General features: G+C 38.7%; 1 protein-coding gene across 1 annotated transcript in view; it reads right to left on the bottom strand.

Moving 5' to 3' along the window:
* Positions 1–1,303: 1,303 nt before the first annotated feature.
* The window catches only part of LOC121957710 (oxysterol-binding protein-related protein 10), an 82,577-nt gene continuing 68,702 nt past the window's right edge, over positions 1,304–15,178 (bottom strand). Inside the window, exons 8-13 of the mRNA XM_042506451.1 lie at positions 13,215–13,364; positions 12,504–13,002; positions 6,515–6,701; positions 5,842–6,024; positions 5,602–5,755; positions 1,304–3,003 (exon numbers count right to left, since the gene is read on the bottom strand). Of these exons, the coding sequence (XP_042362385.1) occupies positions 2,959–3,003; positions 5,602–5,755; positions 5,842–6,024; positions 6,515–6,701; positions 12,504–13,002; positions 13,215–13,364 (1,218 nt within the window). The 3' untranslated portion in view covers positions 1,304–2,958. The remainder of the gene's footprint in view (positions 3,004–5,601; positions 5,756–5,841; positions 6,025–6,514; positions 6,702–12,503; positions 13,003–13,214; positions 13,365–15,178) is intronic.

Below are 15,178 nucleotides of genomic sequence, written 5' to 3'. Positions count from 1 at the left end.
TGTATACACAACAAATTAAACCATAATTTTTTTGTCACATTTGTGAACACCTGCTATGCTATTTTTTTCACGACATTTTTGATTACATTTACTGTGACTTTTTTAGTGACATTTCTGACAAAATACTTTAACTTATACTAGGACAACATACAATACTATGACTTTTTTATGACACTTTTGACAACATAATTTACTATGACTTTTTGATGCTTTTTCAGACAACTATACTATACTAGGACTTCTTTCATGCTGCTTTAAAAGTCACAGTATGACTTTTTGTGATATCTGTAACAATATACTCTAGTATGTCTTTGTAATCCCATTTTGGACAACATACTACAGTATGAATTTTCTTTAATGCCATTGCAGATGAGAAACTACATATGCCATTCTAGACAAAATATGATACTGTGAATTTTTTAACCCATTTCAATTTTTTAACAACATACGATACTATGATTTTAATGCTATTCCATACGACAGAGTATACTTTGTTTTTATGCAGTTTCTGAAGACATACCATACTGTGACTTTTATTTTATGCCATTTCGGACAACATACTACAGTATACCATGACTTTTTTGATGCCAGCTGGATGGCATACTATGTTATATTTTGTATTCTTTTTCGGGTGAAATACTGTACTATGACATTTCATATGCAATTCTGAAAGACATATCACTGACTTTTTTTTAATAACATTTCACAACGTGTTGTACTTTGATTTTTTTTTTTAATGACCTTTTTGACATCTTGCTTTACTCTGACTTTTTGGTGACATTTTTCACAACCTACTATACTACAAATTATTTATTTTAACCACATACTTATCTTTTTTTTAAATTTAAATGCCACATTTGCTTTGTTAGCATTATTCTTCATCTGAGGTTTAAAGGTATTTGGTTTTTAGTTTGATGATGTCCTTGTGAGCGTTGATGTCTTTGAAGATGGTTACCTGCCTGTAGCTAGAAGTTAGAAACCAGTGCAGATAATATATTTCATCCTCTGCATACTGTGAATATTTATACTAACTTTAATGTTCCAGCTTAGATTTTGTGTCCTGTAGCCACGAGCAAAGCTAAACAAAGTAGGTGAGTCCACAGTTGCCATGGCAACATTTATTAGAACAAAGTGATCTCAAACATTTCCTGCTTTAACCGATGTGATGACAAAAGAGATGTTGCATAGGTCCTCTACCTGTGGAGTGAATGAGGAGTAGCAGTTTACACTTCAGTATCGATAACGTGGATGCAGGACATTATAAAGGATGTACATTCAGGACATCACGAGAAGACATGTTTAATTTAAAAAAGGTATGAGGTTTTTTATTAATAGACAATCCCTCCTTCATTCACAATCGCTCTACTTGAATGAGTCTGGAACGTTTGAATCTTGACCGAAAAATATTTCATGTAAGGTGAGTGTCATTAAATACTATTTCTAAATGTTTGCAGGTTTGTTCTCTATACTGTCCTGTGGATGTTTATGTGCTTTCATGACATAAACTACAGATAGGCATCTGGTAACTTCACCTGCTTTAAAACACTATCTGTTAACGCATCGATGGAACGAGCAAGCAGTGAGACATTTATGTGAAAAAATATATAAGGCCATAAAAATACATTTTCAGTTAAGAACGTGGAGAGGATACACTGTTAATTTCTGCTAATTTCTGCTTTAACTTGTTTAGAAAAGCCAGTATGTTTGAAAATTGATCACACAGTTTCTCGATGATGAAAATGTGAGTACCACAACAACCCAGTCCATTTTCTTTTTTATCCGACAGGCTGCCAGCTCCCAGTGATTGCTATTCCTCGAGATTATCCTCTCATCTTCACAGAGGCAACCTTCCAGCGAACCCCAGATGTGAAAACATGATTGTGTGTTTCTGCGAGCCTCCTCATCCATATTCATCACCACGCGCGACCTGAGGAGAAGTATTAACTTCAGGAGGCTCGGGCTGCGTAATTACACAAGTACCATCTTAGGGGCACAGATACAGAAAAGATCGGAGGACCCAAGAGCATGTTGCCATGATAAAAACATTGTTTTGTCTTTTTTTTTTTTTTTTTTTAGGAAGGAGAAGTGGCTAATGGCTGGAGTAGCTGAATGAGAGAGGTAGTAATGGAAAGCGTCTTATCAAAAAGGAGCGACGTGAAAATTAAAAGGTAAAACACAAAAAGCATGTGTAACAGAACAAGATGGAAACGTAGCATACTCTTAAAATGTGCCCAGATACATTCATAGTGCAGACAAAACAATCAGGACCTTCACTTTCTAGTAGCTCACTGTAATGTACTGAATAATAATACATAATAACATATAATCTAATGTTGGTTAACTCTTGATTTATATCTTATTTCAAATCTGTTCAGGTGTTATTTCCCATTAAGCTCTTATAGACCACCCTGATTGGTAAAATCCATAAATATAAAATATTCCATTTATTTCTATGGTAAAAGTGCATTATATAAACAACTGATTTACAGCTACAGTATTATGTGTTACAAGGAACTGGTATCGATTCATTCTAACGCTGCATTACGAACTAAAAGCTTGGAACCAAACATTGACAATGTCTGATAAAACATATTGATTATTAAAAACAAAGTAAAACACCAGTGGCAAACTTCATAACTGTGCGTGTGCAAAAAAGGCCTTGGTAAAGTGAAAAATAGAGTTACTCTACTTTGAATAGTAATACTACTAACTGTATACAAAAATGTACTTTTGTCCCAAGAGCTCCAGACACCATCTTGGTTATGAAAGCTGAGATCGCTTTGGCACCTTGCTTATTTCCTCTTTGTGTCTCCGTAGTGTCGCTCTGTGAGTCCATGGGTCTGGTCTGAAGGTCCCTTGAGGACTCGGATCCCTCCGCTTGACATCCTGACCCTTGACCTCAGTGTGGAGAGGAAGTGTCTCTGTTACTGTCCGTCAGAAGAGAGTGCTCTTCTGCTGTCAAGTGGACTTCCACAGAGGGCTGTTGTAGATCCAACTATCTGCCTGCATGACGAAGGAAGAACACTGGTCAAACAACGAACGAACGTAAGCAAAAATCTGTTTGTAAAAATTATGGTTTTTTTCAGCATACTATAGTATGATGTTTGGGGATATTTTTTTGACTATAATGTGTGTAAACATGCAATACTATGTGGGTTTCAGCCATTTTTGAAATTACATTGTAATATAGCATGTCAAAAAAATTCAATGAAAAACGACAAAGCATAGTTTGTTAAAAAATATCAAAATATGACAACTGAAACCCACATAAAACAACGTGCAGAGACACACCATAGCATAGGATGTAAAAAAATGGTTAAAAACTCCATAATATAGCATGTTAAAAAAAAATGACTTAAAGTACCATAGCAGTGACACCCCATGCAAGGCCCAAAACCCCAGTCAAAAAAATGGCCAAGAAGGTAATAACATAGTACGGCAAAAAAAGTCCAATTTTGGCTACTCCTAAAAATGGCTGAAAAAAACATAAAATAGCTTTTAGAAACGCGTCATAGTATACAAAGTGGGAATAAAGAACAAAAAAGCCTAAAAACCTCATAATTTAGCGTGTCAAAAAAAAATGGACGAAAAAGGCAATAGTATAGTATGGCAAAAGTATCAAAATTTGACCGCTCCTAAAAATGGCTGAAAACACTATAGAATAGGTATTAGAGACGCGTAATAGCATACAAAGTGGGAATAAAGGCCAAAAAAGGCCAAAAACCTCATAATTTAGCATGTCACAAAAATGGACAATGAAGGCAATAGTATAGTATGGCGAAAAAGTCAAAATTTGACCGCTCCTAAAAATGGCTGAAAACACTATAGAATAGGTATTAGAGACGCGTAATAGCATACAAAGTAGGAATAAAGGCCAAAAAAGGCCAAAAACCTCATAATTTAGCATGTCACAAAAATGGCAGATGAAGGCAATAGTATAGTATGGCGAAAAAGTCAAAATTTGACCGCTCCTAAAAATGGCTGAAAACAGCATAGAATAGCTCGTAGAGACGCGTAATGCCATACAAAGTGGGAATAAAGGACAAAAAAATGCCAAAAAAACTGAAAAAATTTAGCATGTCAAAAACATGGCCGATGAAGGCAATAGTATAGTATGGCGAAAAAGTCAAAATTTGACCGCTCCTAAAAATGGCTGAAAACAACATAGAATAGCTTGTAAAGATGCGCAATAGCATACAAAGTAGGAATAAAGGCCAAAAAAGGCAAAAAACCTCATAATTTAACATGTCACAAAAATGGCCGATGAAGGCAATAGTATAGTATGGCGAAAAAGTCAAAATTTGACCGCTTCTAAAAATGGCTGAAAACAACATAGAATGGCTTGTAAAGATGCGCAATAGCATACAAAGTGGGAATAAAGGCCAAAAAAGGCCAAAAAACCAAGAAATTTAGCATGTCAAAAAAATGGCAGATGAAGGCAATAGTATAGTATGGCGAAAAAGTCAAAATTTGACCGCTCCTAAAAATGGCTGAAAATAACATAGAATAGGTTGTAGAGACGCGTAATAGCATACAAAGTGGGAATAAAGGCCAAAAAAGGCCAAAAAACTGAGAATTTAGCATGTCACAAAAATGGCAGATGAAGGCAATAGTATAGTATGGCGAAAAAGTCAAAATTTGACCGCTCCTAATAATGGCTGAAAACAGCATAGAATAGGTTGTAGAGACGCGTAATAGCATACAAAGTGGGAATAAAGGCCAAAAAAGGCCAAAAAACTGACAATTTAGTATGTCACAAAAATGGCCGATGAAGGCAATAGTATAGTATGGCGAAAAAGTCAAAATTTGACCGCTCCTAAAAATGGCTGAAAACAGCATAAAATAGCTCGTAGAGACGAATAACAGCATACAAAGTGGAATAAAGGCCAAAAAAAGGCCAAAAACCTCATAATTTAGCATGTCACAAAAATGGCCGATGAAGGCAATAGTATAGTATGGCGAAAAAGTCAAAATTTGACCGCTCCTAAAAATGGCAGAAAACGACATAGAATAGGTTGCAGACACATCACTGTCTATAGTATGATGTTTTTTTCATAATTTGGGATGACATACTAATGTTTGACATTTCTTCAATGATTTTGGATGCCATAATATACTGTGGCATTTGGCCATCATTTCGGACCACATCCTATACTATGACGTTTTTTAATCATTCCAGTCAACATATTATACTGTGACATTTATTTCATCATTTTGGTTGACACACTATACTGTGACATCTTTCAAGCCATTTTGGGCAACACGGTTAACTATGACTTATTTTATGTCATACTATACTATGATATCTTTGGGCCATTTCCAACGACCTCCCATACCATGACTTTTTTGATTCCATTTTTGACGACATAGACCGTGGACTTTTTTTTTCTCGGGCAAATGTGAGGGCTCCAAATCAAACATAATTTTCATTTCACACTCAGGATGTGGACACTCATATAAATTAATTGACAGTGCACTATATAAAACTGGAATAGTTTTTGGACACAGCCTTGCCGATTAAAAATTAAATATCACTCTGCCCAGCCTCATATCACAATCACAATGTTGCGCAATTAACCTTATTTTCTTCCCACATTGTACCTCTTTAGTGAAGTATTTGGGAGTCCAGGGTTTGTTGTCAGCTGATCTCTGCCTCTCTTCCCCTCTCTGACGCTCCTCCAGACGGTGTTTGTGCTCCGTGGCCTCGTCGATGTTCCCTTCCTTTAGCGATTTGGTGACATGCTGCCATAACCGCCTGTAAGCACAGGTAAAACACAGAACAGTTTATATGACAGGCAGGGTTATAAGCACCATCCTACATATTTAGAAGACGTTTTTCACCTGGACTCTGTCCTGCCCTGTTTCTCCACAGGCCTCAGCTTCTTCTTGGTGACTGGGAGTTTGGCCGTGTCAATCACTTTGGTTTCTCCACTGCTGTAGGTGAACTCCAGCGTGCCGTTCCACTCGCCCTGGGCTTTGCACACGATGGTGTTGGTCGGATTGTGTTTTACCTCCGCTGTCACTCTGAGTCGGCCAAACAGAGAGATTGTTGTTAGGAATTTCTCACCTGCTTGTTACATTCATACCTGCATTACATGGCTTGATTCAATTTAATTCAAAACTTTATTAAGGACTCAGCTCATAGACGGGTCCATGGGTCCACTCCCACACTTAAAACAGGTGTAGGATCATGTATGCTTAGTCTCCTCAAACAGCCGATTTTTATTTTATCTAACTCTTATAATTATATTGTATTTGTAATGACTCATATTTCTTTTATTTTTATTTTATTCTTCTTCTTTCTGTGTATTTTAATTGGTAATTTCTCAGAGCTTCCCATGGACAGGTGTTGCAAATTAGCATTTTGCTATAAATACTCAAAGCAGCGCATCTTTTCTGGTCCATTAGAAATGAAAGGAAATGAGGAATCGTTTTGTAATGATTGCTGTTGAAGTGAGATGGAGCGTATAAAGGCAGCAGGCAGGGAGAGGAGGAAAAGCTCAAAAACACACACCTGTGTACCTTCCCTCCATAAAAAGGCTTGGTGTGAAAGGTAACAGTGGCAGAGTAACCGCTCTTGACACAGTTGATGGAGACCTTGCCCCCCAGCTCCACCCAGGGCACGGTGAGGATGGAGCGGGCGTAGGCACAGGGCAATGTGAAGACATACTCCTCATCGTGCTCCAGGAGACAAAGGACTCCTGAGAGGACAAAAGTGAGAGAGAATAAAGTCAATTTTCATGTAAGAGGAAACTTGTTTGTTAGGAAAAACCAATAACTTAAATTTGGTTTGTTAAAAATTTGGAGGAGATTCTCGCCTAAGGTTTGCGGCGTCACCTGACTTCACTGCACGATGCATCGTTTTGTCTAAATGTATAATCAAATGTTGTAATAAACTCTAATTTAATCTATGGGCTTGATGACGATTTTTATTATGCACTGGTAAAACACAACAAGCAGCGTCGAGAAATGGGTACACAGAAACTAAATATTCTACATACACATTAAATGTAATGACTGAGCACTTTATCGTGCTCTTGTATACAGTTGATATTATGGAAGAATTAAATCATTTTCAACAGTTTCTGAAGTGCCCACTACAGCAGCAACATTAATTAATGTTGTCATTAAGCAAAGTTAAGCACTATTTGCTGGTGTTTTCATGTCCTGTGTGTATAGGCAATAAAAGCAGGTACATTTTTTAACCTGATTGAGTCAGCAATAATTGTTTTCTATTACATATAATGCAAAATACTCAGCACAATGATCTCCCACTGTGGAGAGCATTATATAAACCAGGTGATTTCTGCTTAAGGCATTGCCTGGGTGCATCTTTACCCACAAGAGACTTCATTATACTTTACACATGATCGACTCACAGCGTATGAAACATCTGCAACACTCAGTCAGCCTATAATTGAATTTATTTTGTGAAAAAACAGGACCTCACGTGTCCTGTCCATGAATAGCCTTCTGTTCTCCAATCATAACCACGTGTTTAGAAGAGATCATCACTTGTGCAGCTGTGTTTCACTGCAAAATGCCTACAAGGGTGAACTCAACCATGAAAAGTTCGTTCTTGTGTGAAGGTCGTACCATATGCTGACTACCAATCATTATCAAAAAGGTCTACTGTTTGTGTTACATATGTGATGAATTGTAGATCTGTCTGTTGGCCTAAACACATTCAAAGCTTGTGATGAAGGAAATATTCAGACCATTTACTTATTAGTGAAAGTAGCAATCCCACATCCCCAAAAATAGTGTCTTGTCTTGCATTTATAATTCTACTCAAGTAAAAGTACTGGAGTTTTATAAGCAAAGTTCACTTTAATTATCAAAAGTAAAATTACTTATTATGATAAATTGCTCCTCGGATACTGCTAATTTAGGAGGCTCCAGAAGTCCTGAGAGCATAATGTTTTTATTTAAATAAATGCATTTCAGCTTTGTCAAATATATGTGTAAGGTTGCAAACAGCACCACTACAAAATGTGGGATTTTTTACTTTGGTGTGGCTGGCGGACCAGATGGTGTATCAAGGAGGCTCAGGAGGCAGAGATCCGTGCAAAAAAGGCAGTCATTTAATAACAAAACTTGCAACAGAAACAGAAGGGCAAAACTTAGCAAAACAAGAAAAACCACAGCCTCTCAGCAAGCTGCAAACAAATCGTCCACTACGCCCAGGTGTCCGAATAACCCCTCCTGGCCCCACCCTAATTGGACTCATCCACTGCAGAGAGGTAGGACAAACCAGGAGTGGAAAACAACAATCAAACTCATCCTAGAGGTCAACATCAGTATTTAGCTGACAAAACTTATACTGGTGCACCAGAGTCACCCCTGACACTGATTATCGACGCTCCTCCAAGAAGCTGTGAAATACGCTTTTCAGCTGTTTTCAAGCTGAAACTCAGAACATAACCTGCTCTCGACCAGATTAAGTTTGACACGTAAGTTACCATGGTGATCCAGCCAGGTCGAAAGAGAGCCACATTCGTAGTACGGGAAACCCTGCCTTTAGACACAACAGACCTCCGAAGGCACTATTCCTGCTTCGTAGTACACCGCCCTGGAGGGTTTACTCTCTCGCCTTAATTGAAGCAACAGTGTCACTTTGTGCTGCAATACTTTTTAATATTCTTCAAAGGGTGGAAGTAGGAGGCACGCAATTAATTTTTTTTAAGTGACAAATGATGCGCTGAATGCGTGTTTTCTGTAAACGTGCACAGAGTTTGAAGCAGAAAGCCTGAGTTAACAAACAAAGTTGATAACCACCTTCATGGTAGCCTGTTAGCTCTGACCACGGCTGCAAGGGTCGTCGAGCCAGCTCAAAGAGAGCCTGGCTCTGTTGAACTGGCTTTGTAGTAATACCCCCCAGGTGAACAAAGAGCAAAAAATACTTCTTATATATAAACCATGTGACAAGAAAAATACAAAAACAAACACAAAACCGACGAGTTTCGGCGAGTCATTTCAGTGGGAAAAAGAAAAGAGAAAACACTTAATTGGCAGCTTCAGTCTGACTAACAGAGCAAAGGTGTCCTTATCAAGCCTGAAGTCAGTGACTGCTATTGGGGATCAGGATATGGGAAAGGGTAAAGGGAGAACCCTTTCACAATATGATTCACAATGAGTAAAAATTTAAGCAACCTTTTAATGTCACAGGATGAGTTGTAGCTGATTTAAACTGTTTTATGTCCAGGTATTTTCCTCACTTTTGCCAGACTAGATCTTTTCTCAGGACAGTGCTGTTAAAACGGGTTTGATGGAAATCTCGTTTATTATCCTGGTATTTTTTTTTGTTACACAAAGTTACAACTTTTTCATTCTTATTGGTAAATGGAGTTGTCAATACTAGCACACTGCAACCTGAGGACCGAAACCTGTGTGCGTATGCATGGCAATATGTATTTTGTACGTAAGATAAACGTAACTAGCAACTGTATTTGTCATATAATGTTTTCCCTATCTTAATTCAACAGCAGCCGCACGCTGTGAACTGCAGCAGCGCACAGTCATGAGTCTGTGAATGAGGCACGTGTCTGTAGTTAGTTCACATGACTATACTAATAGCAAAACAGTCAAGTGTCTGTTTTCTAAAAACTGCTAAAGTCATTTGAACTGATGACATGAAGATGACATTGTCGGTAGAAAATAAAAATACCAGGCAACCAGCTGTGAGGATTTCAAAAAGGACTGGTATATATTTGGGAAAATTAGTTCACCGTTAATTATTTGAAGAAACTTTGGATTTGAGTACAGATTTTGGTGTGGTGGTGGGTGGTAAAATAAGTGTTTGATCTTGATTACTTAAGTCCTTAAAAAAACAGCTTAAAATCAACAATATGTCATTTTACAGGGCTTTTGTGCCACACTGGACCACTTTGAGGCTCATACGCAAAAACTGCTTCAGCAGCTGAACCCCTGTTCCCTCTCTGGTGCTGACTCACTGCCAATCAGTCACATTCATAAAAATACACTATCAACTGTGATCAGGAAAGCTGCCATTGCAAAAAAAACCCACAAAAAAAACAACCAGCAATCAATACTTCCTGAGGTGAGGGTCACCATGTTCCCTGACAGCAGCATCAGCCTCAGCACATGACAATGAAGTGCTGCGTCACAACCTGCCGACAGGCAGTCAGAGGTACAGTGAAGCTTTAATGTCTGACTCAATCAGTTCATGTCTGATTCAGTCGATTGGGCTCAAGGACTTCCTGTGACTCCGCTCAGGGTGACTCATCCGACTCTACTGTTCATGAAGAAATGGTGCTGACAGAGAGGACTTGTTTATTGATTGCTATGAGAGAGGTCTCATTGTCTTTCATAAAGGACAGGTCTTAAAGGTGAGACGAAAAATGCACTATCTGAGAATTTTCTAACATTTTGTTCCTTCTGTTGTTCAGCTGACACAAGTACAACTATAACTCATACACTGCCATTTTAAAGGCAGTGTATTTTGAGGTCATATATGCAGCTGTAGTAACATTAAGCAAAAATCACAGTTAATATTTATTATGTCTTACAGTATTGGTGAGGATTACTTGTGAACTCTGTTCCTGTTTAAAGGTCATTATGATCATTTATTTATCATTAGTGAAAAATATTGCGATATTTCTAACTAATACAAAAGCAATTCTGGCATGAACTCCTTTTACAGAAATAATAGTTTCAAAGGCAGCCACACAGGTGACTTACATCAAGTTAAACACTATGTTTTCAGTGTTCAACTGATGCTTTCACTGAGCCTGTACATGTATAATGCCCGATTTCTGTTTTAATTATGCTGCTGTCCGTCCTTGTTCTTTTGTTTGTCTTATTTCATTTGCCATGTAGGAATAAAGGTTAAATAAATAAATAAAAATGAGCAATATATCTTAATAAATTCAGCTGTTTAGCGTATTTATATAGCAGCATGTGGCAGCTTAAAGATGAACAAATAGGGTAGATAATCACCGACAATGAGGGTCATAATAACACAGTCAAATTCAAAGAGACCAACTCTCATAAGTCATGATAACAAAACCACCAGAGGAAAGAACTAAATTTAACTCTCATTTTGGCACATATTGCTACTACAAATTCTGATCTCAAATTTAACACTTCAAAGTTTTTAAAAAATTTTTTTTCGACATTTCTAAGTTACTTTTCAAAATATTTCTCACAGTCAACATGAACCACTCTTCACAATCCATCCACCGCAAAACGCTTATTTAATAATAAAATATGCCAGTTTTGAAGCTGGTTTGCCGTGTTCCCATTAAAGCAAAAGTATGACTGGTGTGTGAACTGCATGCCACATTAATCAGAGCACAAAAGGCCAAAATGCCTCCCAATTTACCATATGACTGGTTGCTGAAGAGCAATGAAGCATTTAAAAAGCTATTTTTCAATGGCCTGGTGCAGTGCTCACACCACATAAAACACACCTGGGTCACATTACATCACTTCCAACAAACCGCACAAAGAACAATGAGGGCAAAACAGCGTGACAATCTGTTTTAACTACATATTCTCCGGTCTAGCTTCGCTACATTAGCTTGTTGTTCACTACAGAGCCTGTTTGTAACCAACAGCCTACTGACAACGTTATCTTTCATCACCTGGTAAACTGACTTTACACTCGCCTCTTTCATACACTCAAAGTGGTGCGCTGCTGCAGAATTAAAATAGAGGAAATACTGGAATGGATATTAGTCGTTATTAGAAAATTATTAGAGATACTACTTGGGAGGCATTTCCAATTGTAGGGGAAACTTATTAACTAACTTATTATTTCATGAGACTTTACATTTTTGCTCCACAGCAGATATTCTACTGCAGAGGCAAACATTGTACTTTTTAGCACACTACATTCAGGGTTGGAAATTAACTTCCACCTGCCACTGCGGCTGGTGGACCGATTACCATTGTTTTTTGGCTGGTGAGTAAAGCAAATGTAGCAGCCACTTGCATATTTTACCAGCATTTGTCTGGTTGTTGGTGCTAATTTCCATCCCTGACTGCATTTATTTGACAGTTAGAATGACCACTTATTAAAATTAAATGTTTCTAAATAATACAGGATCATCTTACAACATGCTTCAATGGGATCAATTAACATACCCGACAGAATATTAAGAGGTCAAAATTAGCTCCAACTCAACCAGCCACAATAAACATGTTAATGCATTAATGATCCACTGGTGTAAACACCAGAATAACACTCTTTACTTTTCGTTCTACATAATGAATACTTCTGCCTTTGATATTGCACATTTTGCTGATACTTTTGTATTTATACCTAATATTATAATATTATTTAAGTACTTCAATACTTCTTCCGCCACTATGTTGTCTGATTTGTAATTTGTATGTCTTTATTTGGCCAGGTCTCTCTTGAACAAGGATCTTAAGCATAATGAGAATTTCAGCTGGTTCAGCAGAGAAAAGGAACCAAAAAAAGCTCAAACCAAAGTGAATAAGCAGGCGAAAAGTGTGATTGCTGTGAATCTGCTCACCTTCTCCCACCATGGACACTCCTATAGACATTCCCATGAACTTGCTCTTGGTCCAAACGTGGGCGTTGACGCACATCCTCTTCTCCCGGCACTCGCAGTAAAACCCCGACACTGGTGGATGATGGGACACCTGCTCCGCCACAAATCGGACTCTGTAGCAGCCTCCAGGTGAATCAGCACCCTGCTGTGTGTTGTTGGGGCCCCTGCTTGGCTCCCAGGAAGACCCCTGGTTCGATCTGACCAAAGGTTTAACTTTGTCCCGAGGCACTTCCCAGGAACAGTGGAAGGTCTCTCCCAGCACGGGGTTGTACGGCTTCTTGGCCACGGCACCTTTCCGTCCCTCGTGGAAGGCGGTCAGGTAGTATTCGACAAAACGGACTATTCTATCCTCGGCTGTGGCCCCAGCTGTGATTGACAGGAACATGTCAGGGTGGGCCATGAAGTTGGCGTACATCTCCAGTAGTGATCGCTTCTCCAAAATGAAGGTTGGCAACACCACCTATGAAACCAGAAATGTTCAAAATATACAATTTATTCAGGGAAAAGGCTCAACAAACAACAATTCCTTTAAAAGTCTAACACTAAACACATCCCATTTATGACACACAAATGTTATTTTCATGAGTCAGTACAGTCTCTGTTTGTAGTTGTAAAATAAAAGTACAGTTTCTATTGGATGTTGAAACTGAATAGTCAGTTTTAGAGACGTACCCGTGTGAGGTCCATGCCCAGTTTGAGCTGGGAGAGCAGGTGGAGAATGATGCTCCGCTGGTCGTCCAGGACACCCAGGTCCTCCTCTTCGTTATCCTCTGTATCTGTCACCTCGTCAGTGGGGCTGATGTCTTCCAGCCCTTGGTGGCGCTATGAAAACAAGAAGAAAATGAGAAATTTCATGATTTTCAAGTTTGCAGTCCAAATGAAAGGGATGAATGGAGCCTAACGGTTTCAGGGTGTATGGAAGATATTTGTTTTGGAAAGTGTTGAGAGTGTGCTGTAAACTGATTTAAGTTTTGAAGCCAAAAGCAACTACATGCAACTATATGTTCTGTTGATAACCCAAGTAAGTTGCTGTAATTGTTGTTTTACAGCCAAACAGAGCACTAAAATGCTTTCTCTTGATACCCTTCTGTTATGGTGCGCGTACAAAAATGCAGCCATGCAATCTTTAGTTTGAGGAGCAACCTTTGGCACAGCGAAAATCAGCTATTCAACGCGGATTGTGTCATTAAGTGGATTTGAGTGTGAGATGAGCAGGGAGATTTGGATGCTGGGAAAATTAGGGGTAGAGCGATACTGGTTTTTCTGGTCCAATATGGATACTGATTATTAGTAGTTAATGAGACTGATAACCAATATTTGGAACTGATATGCATTTACAATAAAAATGAAAATCTTTATCATTATTTAGGATTTGAAATATAACAAACACTTTGTTTAAATACCTTTAGCAAACTTTTAATCAAAACTGAAATGTTCAACATCATACAGCAATACAGTCAGTCAGTCAGTCATTTTCTGTAACCGCCTGTCCTCGTAAGGGTCGCGGGGGGGCTGGAGCAAGTCCCAGCTGTCATTGGGCGGAAGGCGGGGTACACCCTGGACAGTTCGCCAGACCATCGCAGGGCCAACACATATAGACGAACAACCATACACACTCACAGTCACACCTAAGGGCAATTTAGAGTCACCAATTAACCTGAGCTGCATGTCTTTGGACTGTGGGAGGAAGCCGGAGACCCCGGAGAGAACCACACAGACACAGGGAGAAGCAATACAAGAAACTTTTTTTTATAAAGTCAAGGAAAAATTTAAATAAAAAAAAAAGAATGAATAAAAATAGCTCCCTGAGGTTTTACAAAGTAAAAGTTCCTCCCATGCTGACACTTTCTTTGCATGTATTGCAGACTGCTTTCCCTGGTGTTGGCTGATGATAATACTCCCGTACTGTACTTTTGAATCTTTAGTGTGTGGTGAGTGAAAACAAACCAGAGAGAGAGACGCAGCAGCAGCAGAGCCAAAGACGCACACTTTTTAATAAATCAATTTTATAATTGATCATCAAAATAAAACACGGAGACAGACAATTGGCCAAATGCCAAATATCACCCCCGATAATCGATCAGGTCGATAATCTGTCGACCCCCTGGTAAGATGGAGTGAAGTTTACCACAATTCATTTACTACCCACACTGTTATGATACAAAGCTGGTCAAAAATATGTGGTGGAAAACCATTGGTGTAATGGCTAAAACTACTCTGCATTTTATCTCTGACACCTGTCACTCAGAGAGGAGGAAGATGAAGCCACTTTCATCTACCAGCATTCAACTGTCAATAAACGATAAGGTCACGCAAATCATTTAGAGGCCAGGCCAGCACAGGACCTGTTACAGAATCAACCTATAAATAACAAAAGGACACAACCTCATTTACTTTTCACTGAAGCCCGTTCATACTCCGTTCAGCCATTCAACCCCCCTTTCAAGCCACTTTCAGCATTTCACAGGGCAAAGGGAGCACTGCGTTTCTTTGACTTCCCTGAGTGCCTCTTGTTTGCTTCTACCAGCCATCAGCATGGACAGACAGTTTCTTCATGGCTGTAGGATACTCGGCATTGGTCAAAGAGAACAGAAGTTTCGTCCTTCGTTTGTGTAGCAGCATTCAACTGGAAACAG

This window comes from Plectropomus leopardus, chromosome 18, assembly GCF_008729295.1.
Source record: "Plectropomus leopardus isolate mb chromosome 18, YSFRI_Pleo_2.0, whole genome shotgun sequence".
In the NCBI taxonomy this organism is placed as follows: Eukaryota; Metazoa; Chordata; class Actinopteri; order Perciformes; family Serranidae; genus Plectropomus; species Plectropomus leopardus.
This window is presented reverse-complemented; position numbering and strand designations above follow the sequence as displayed.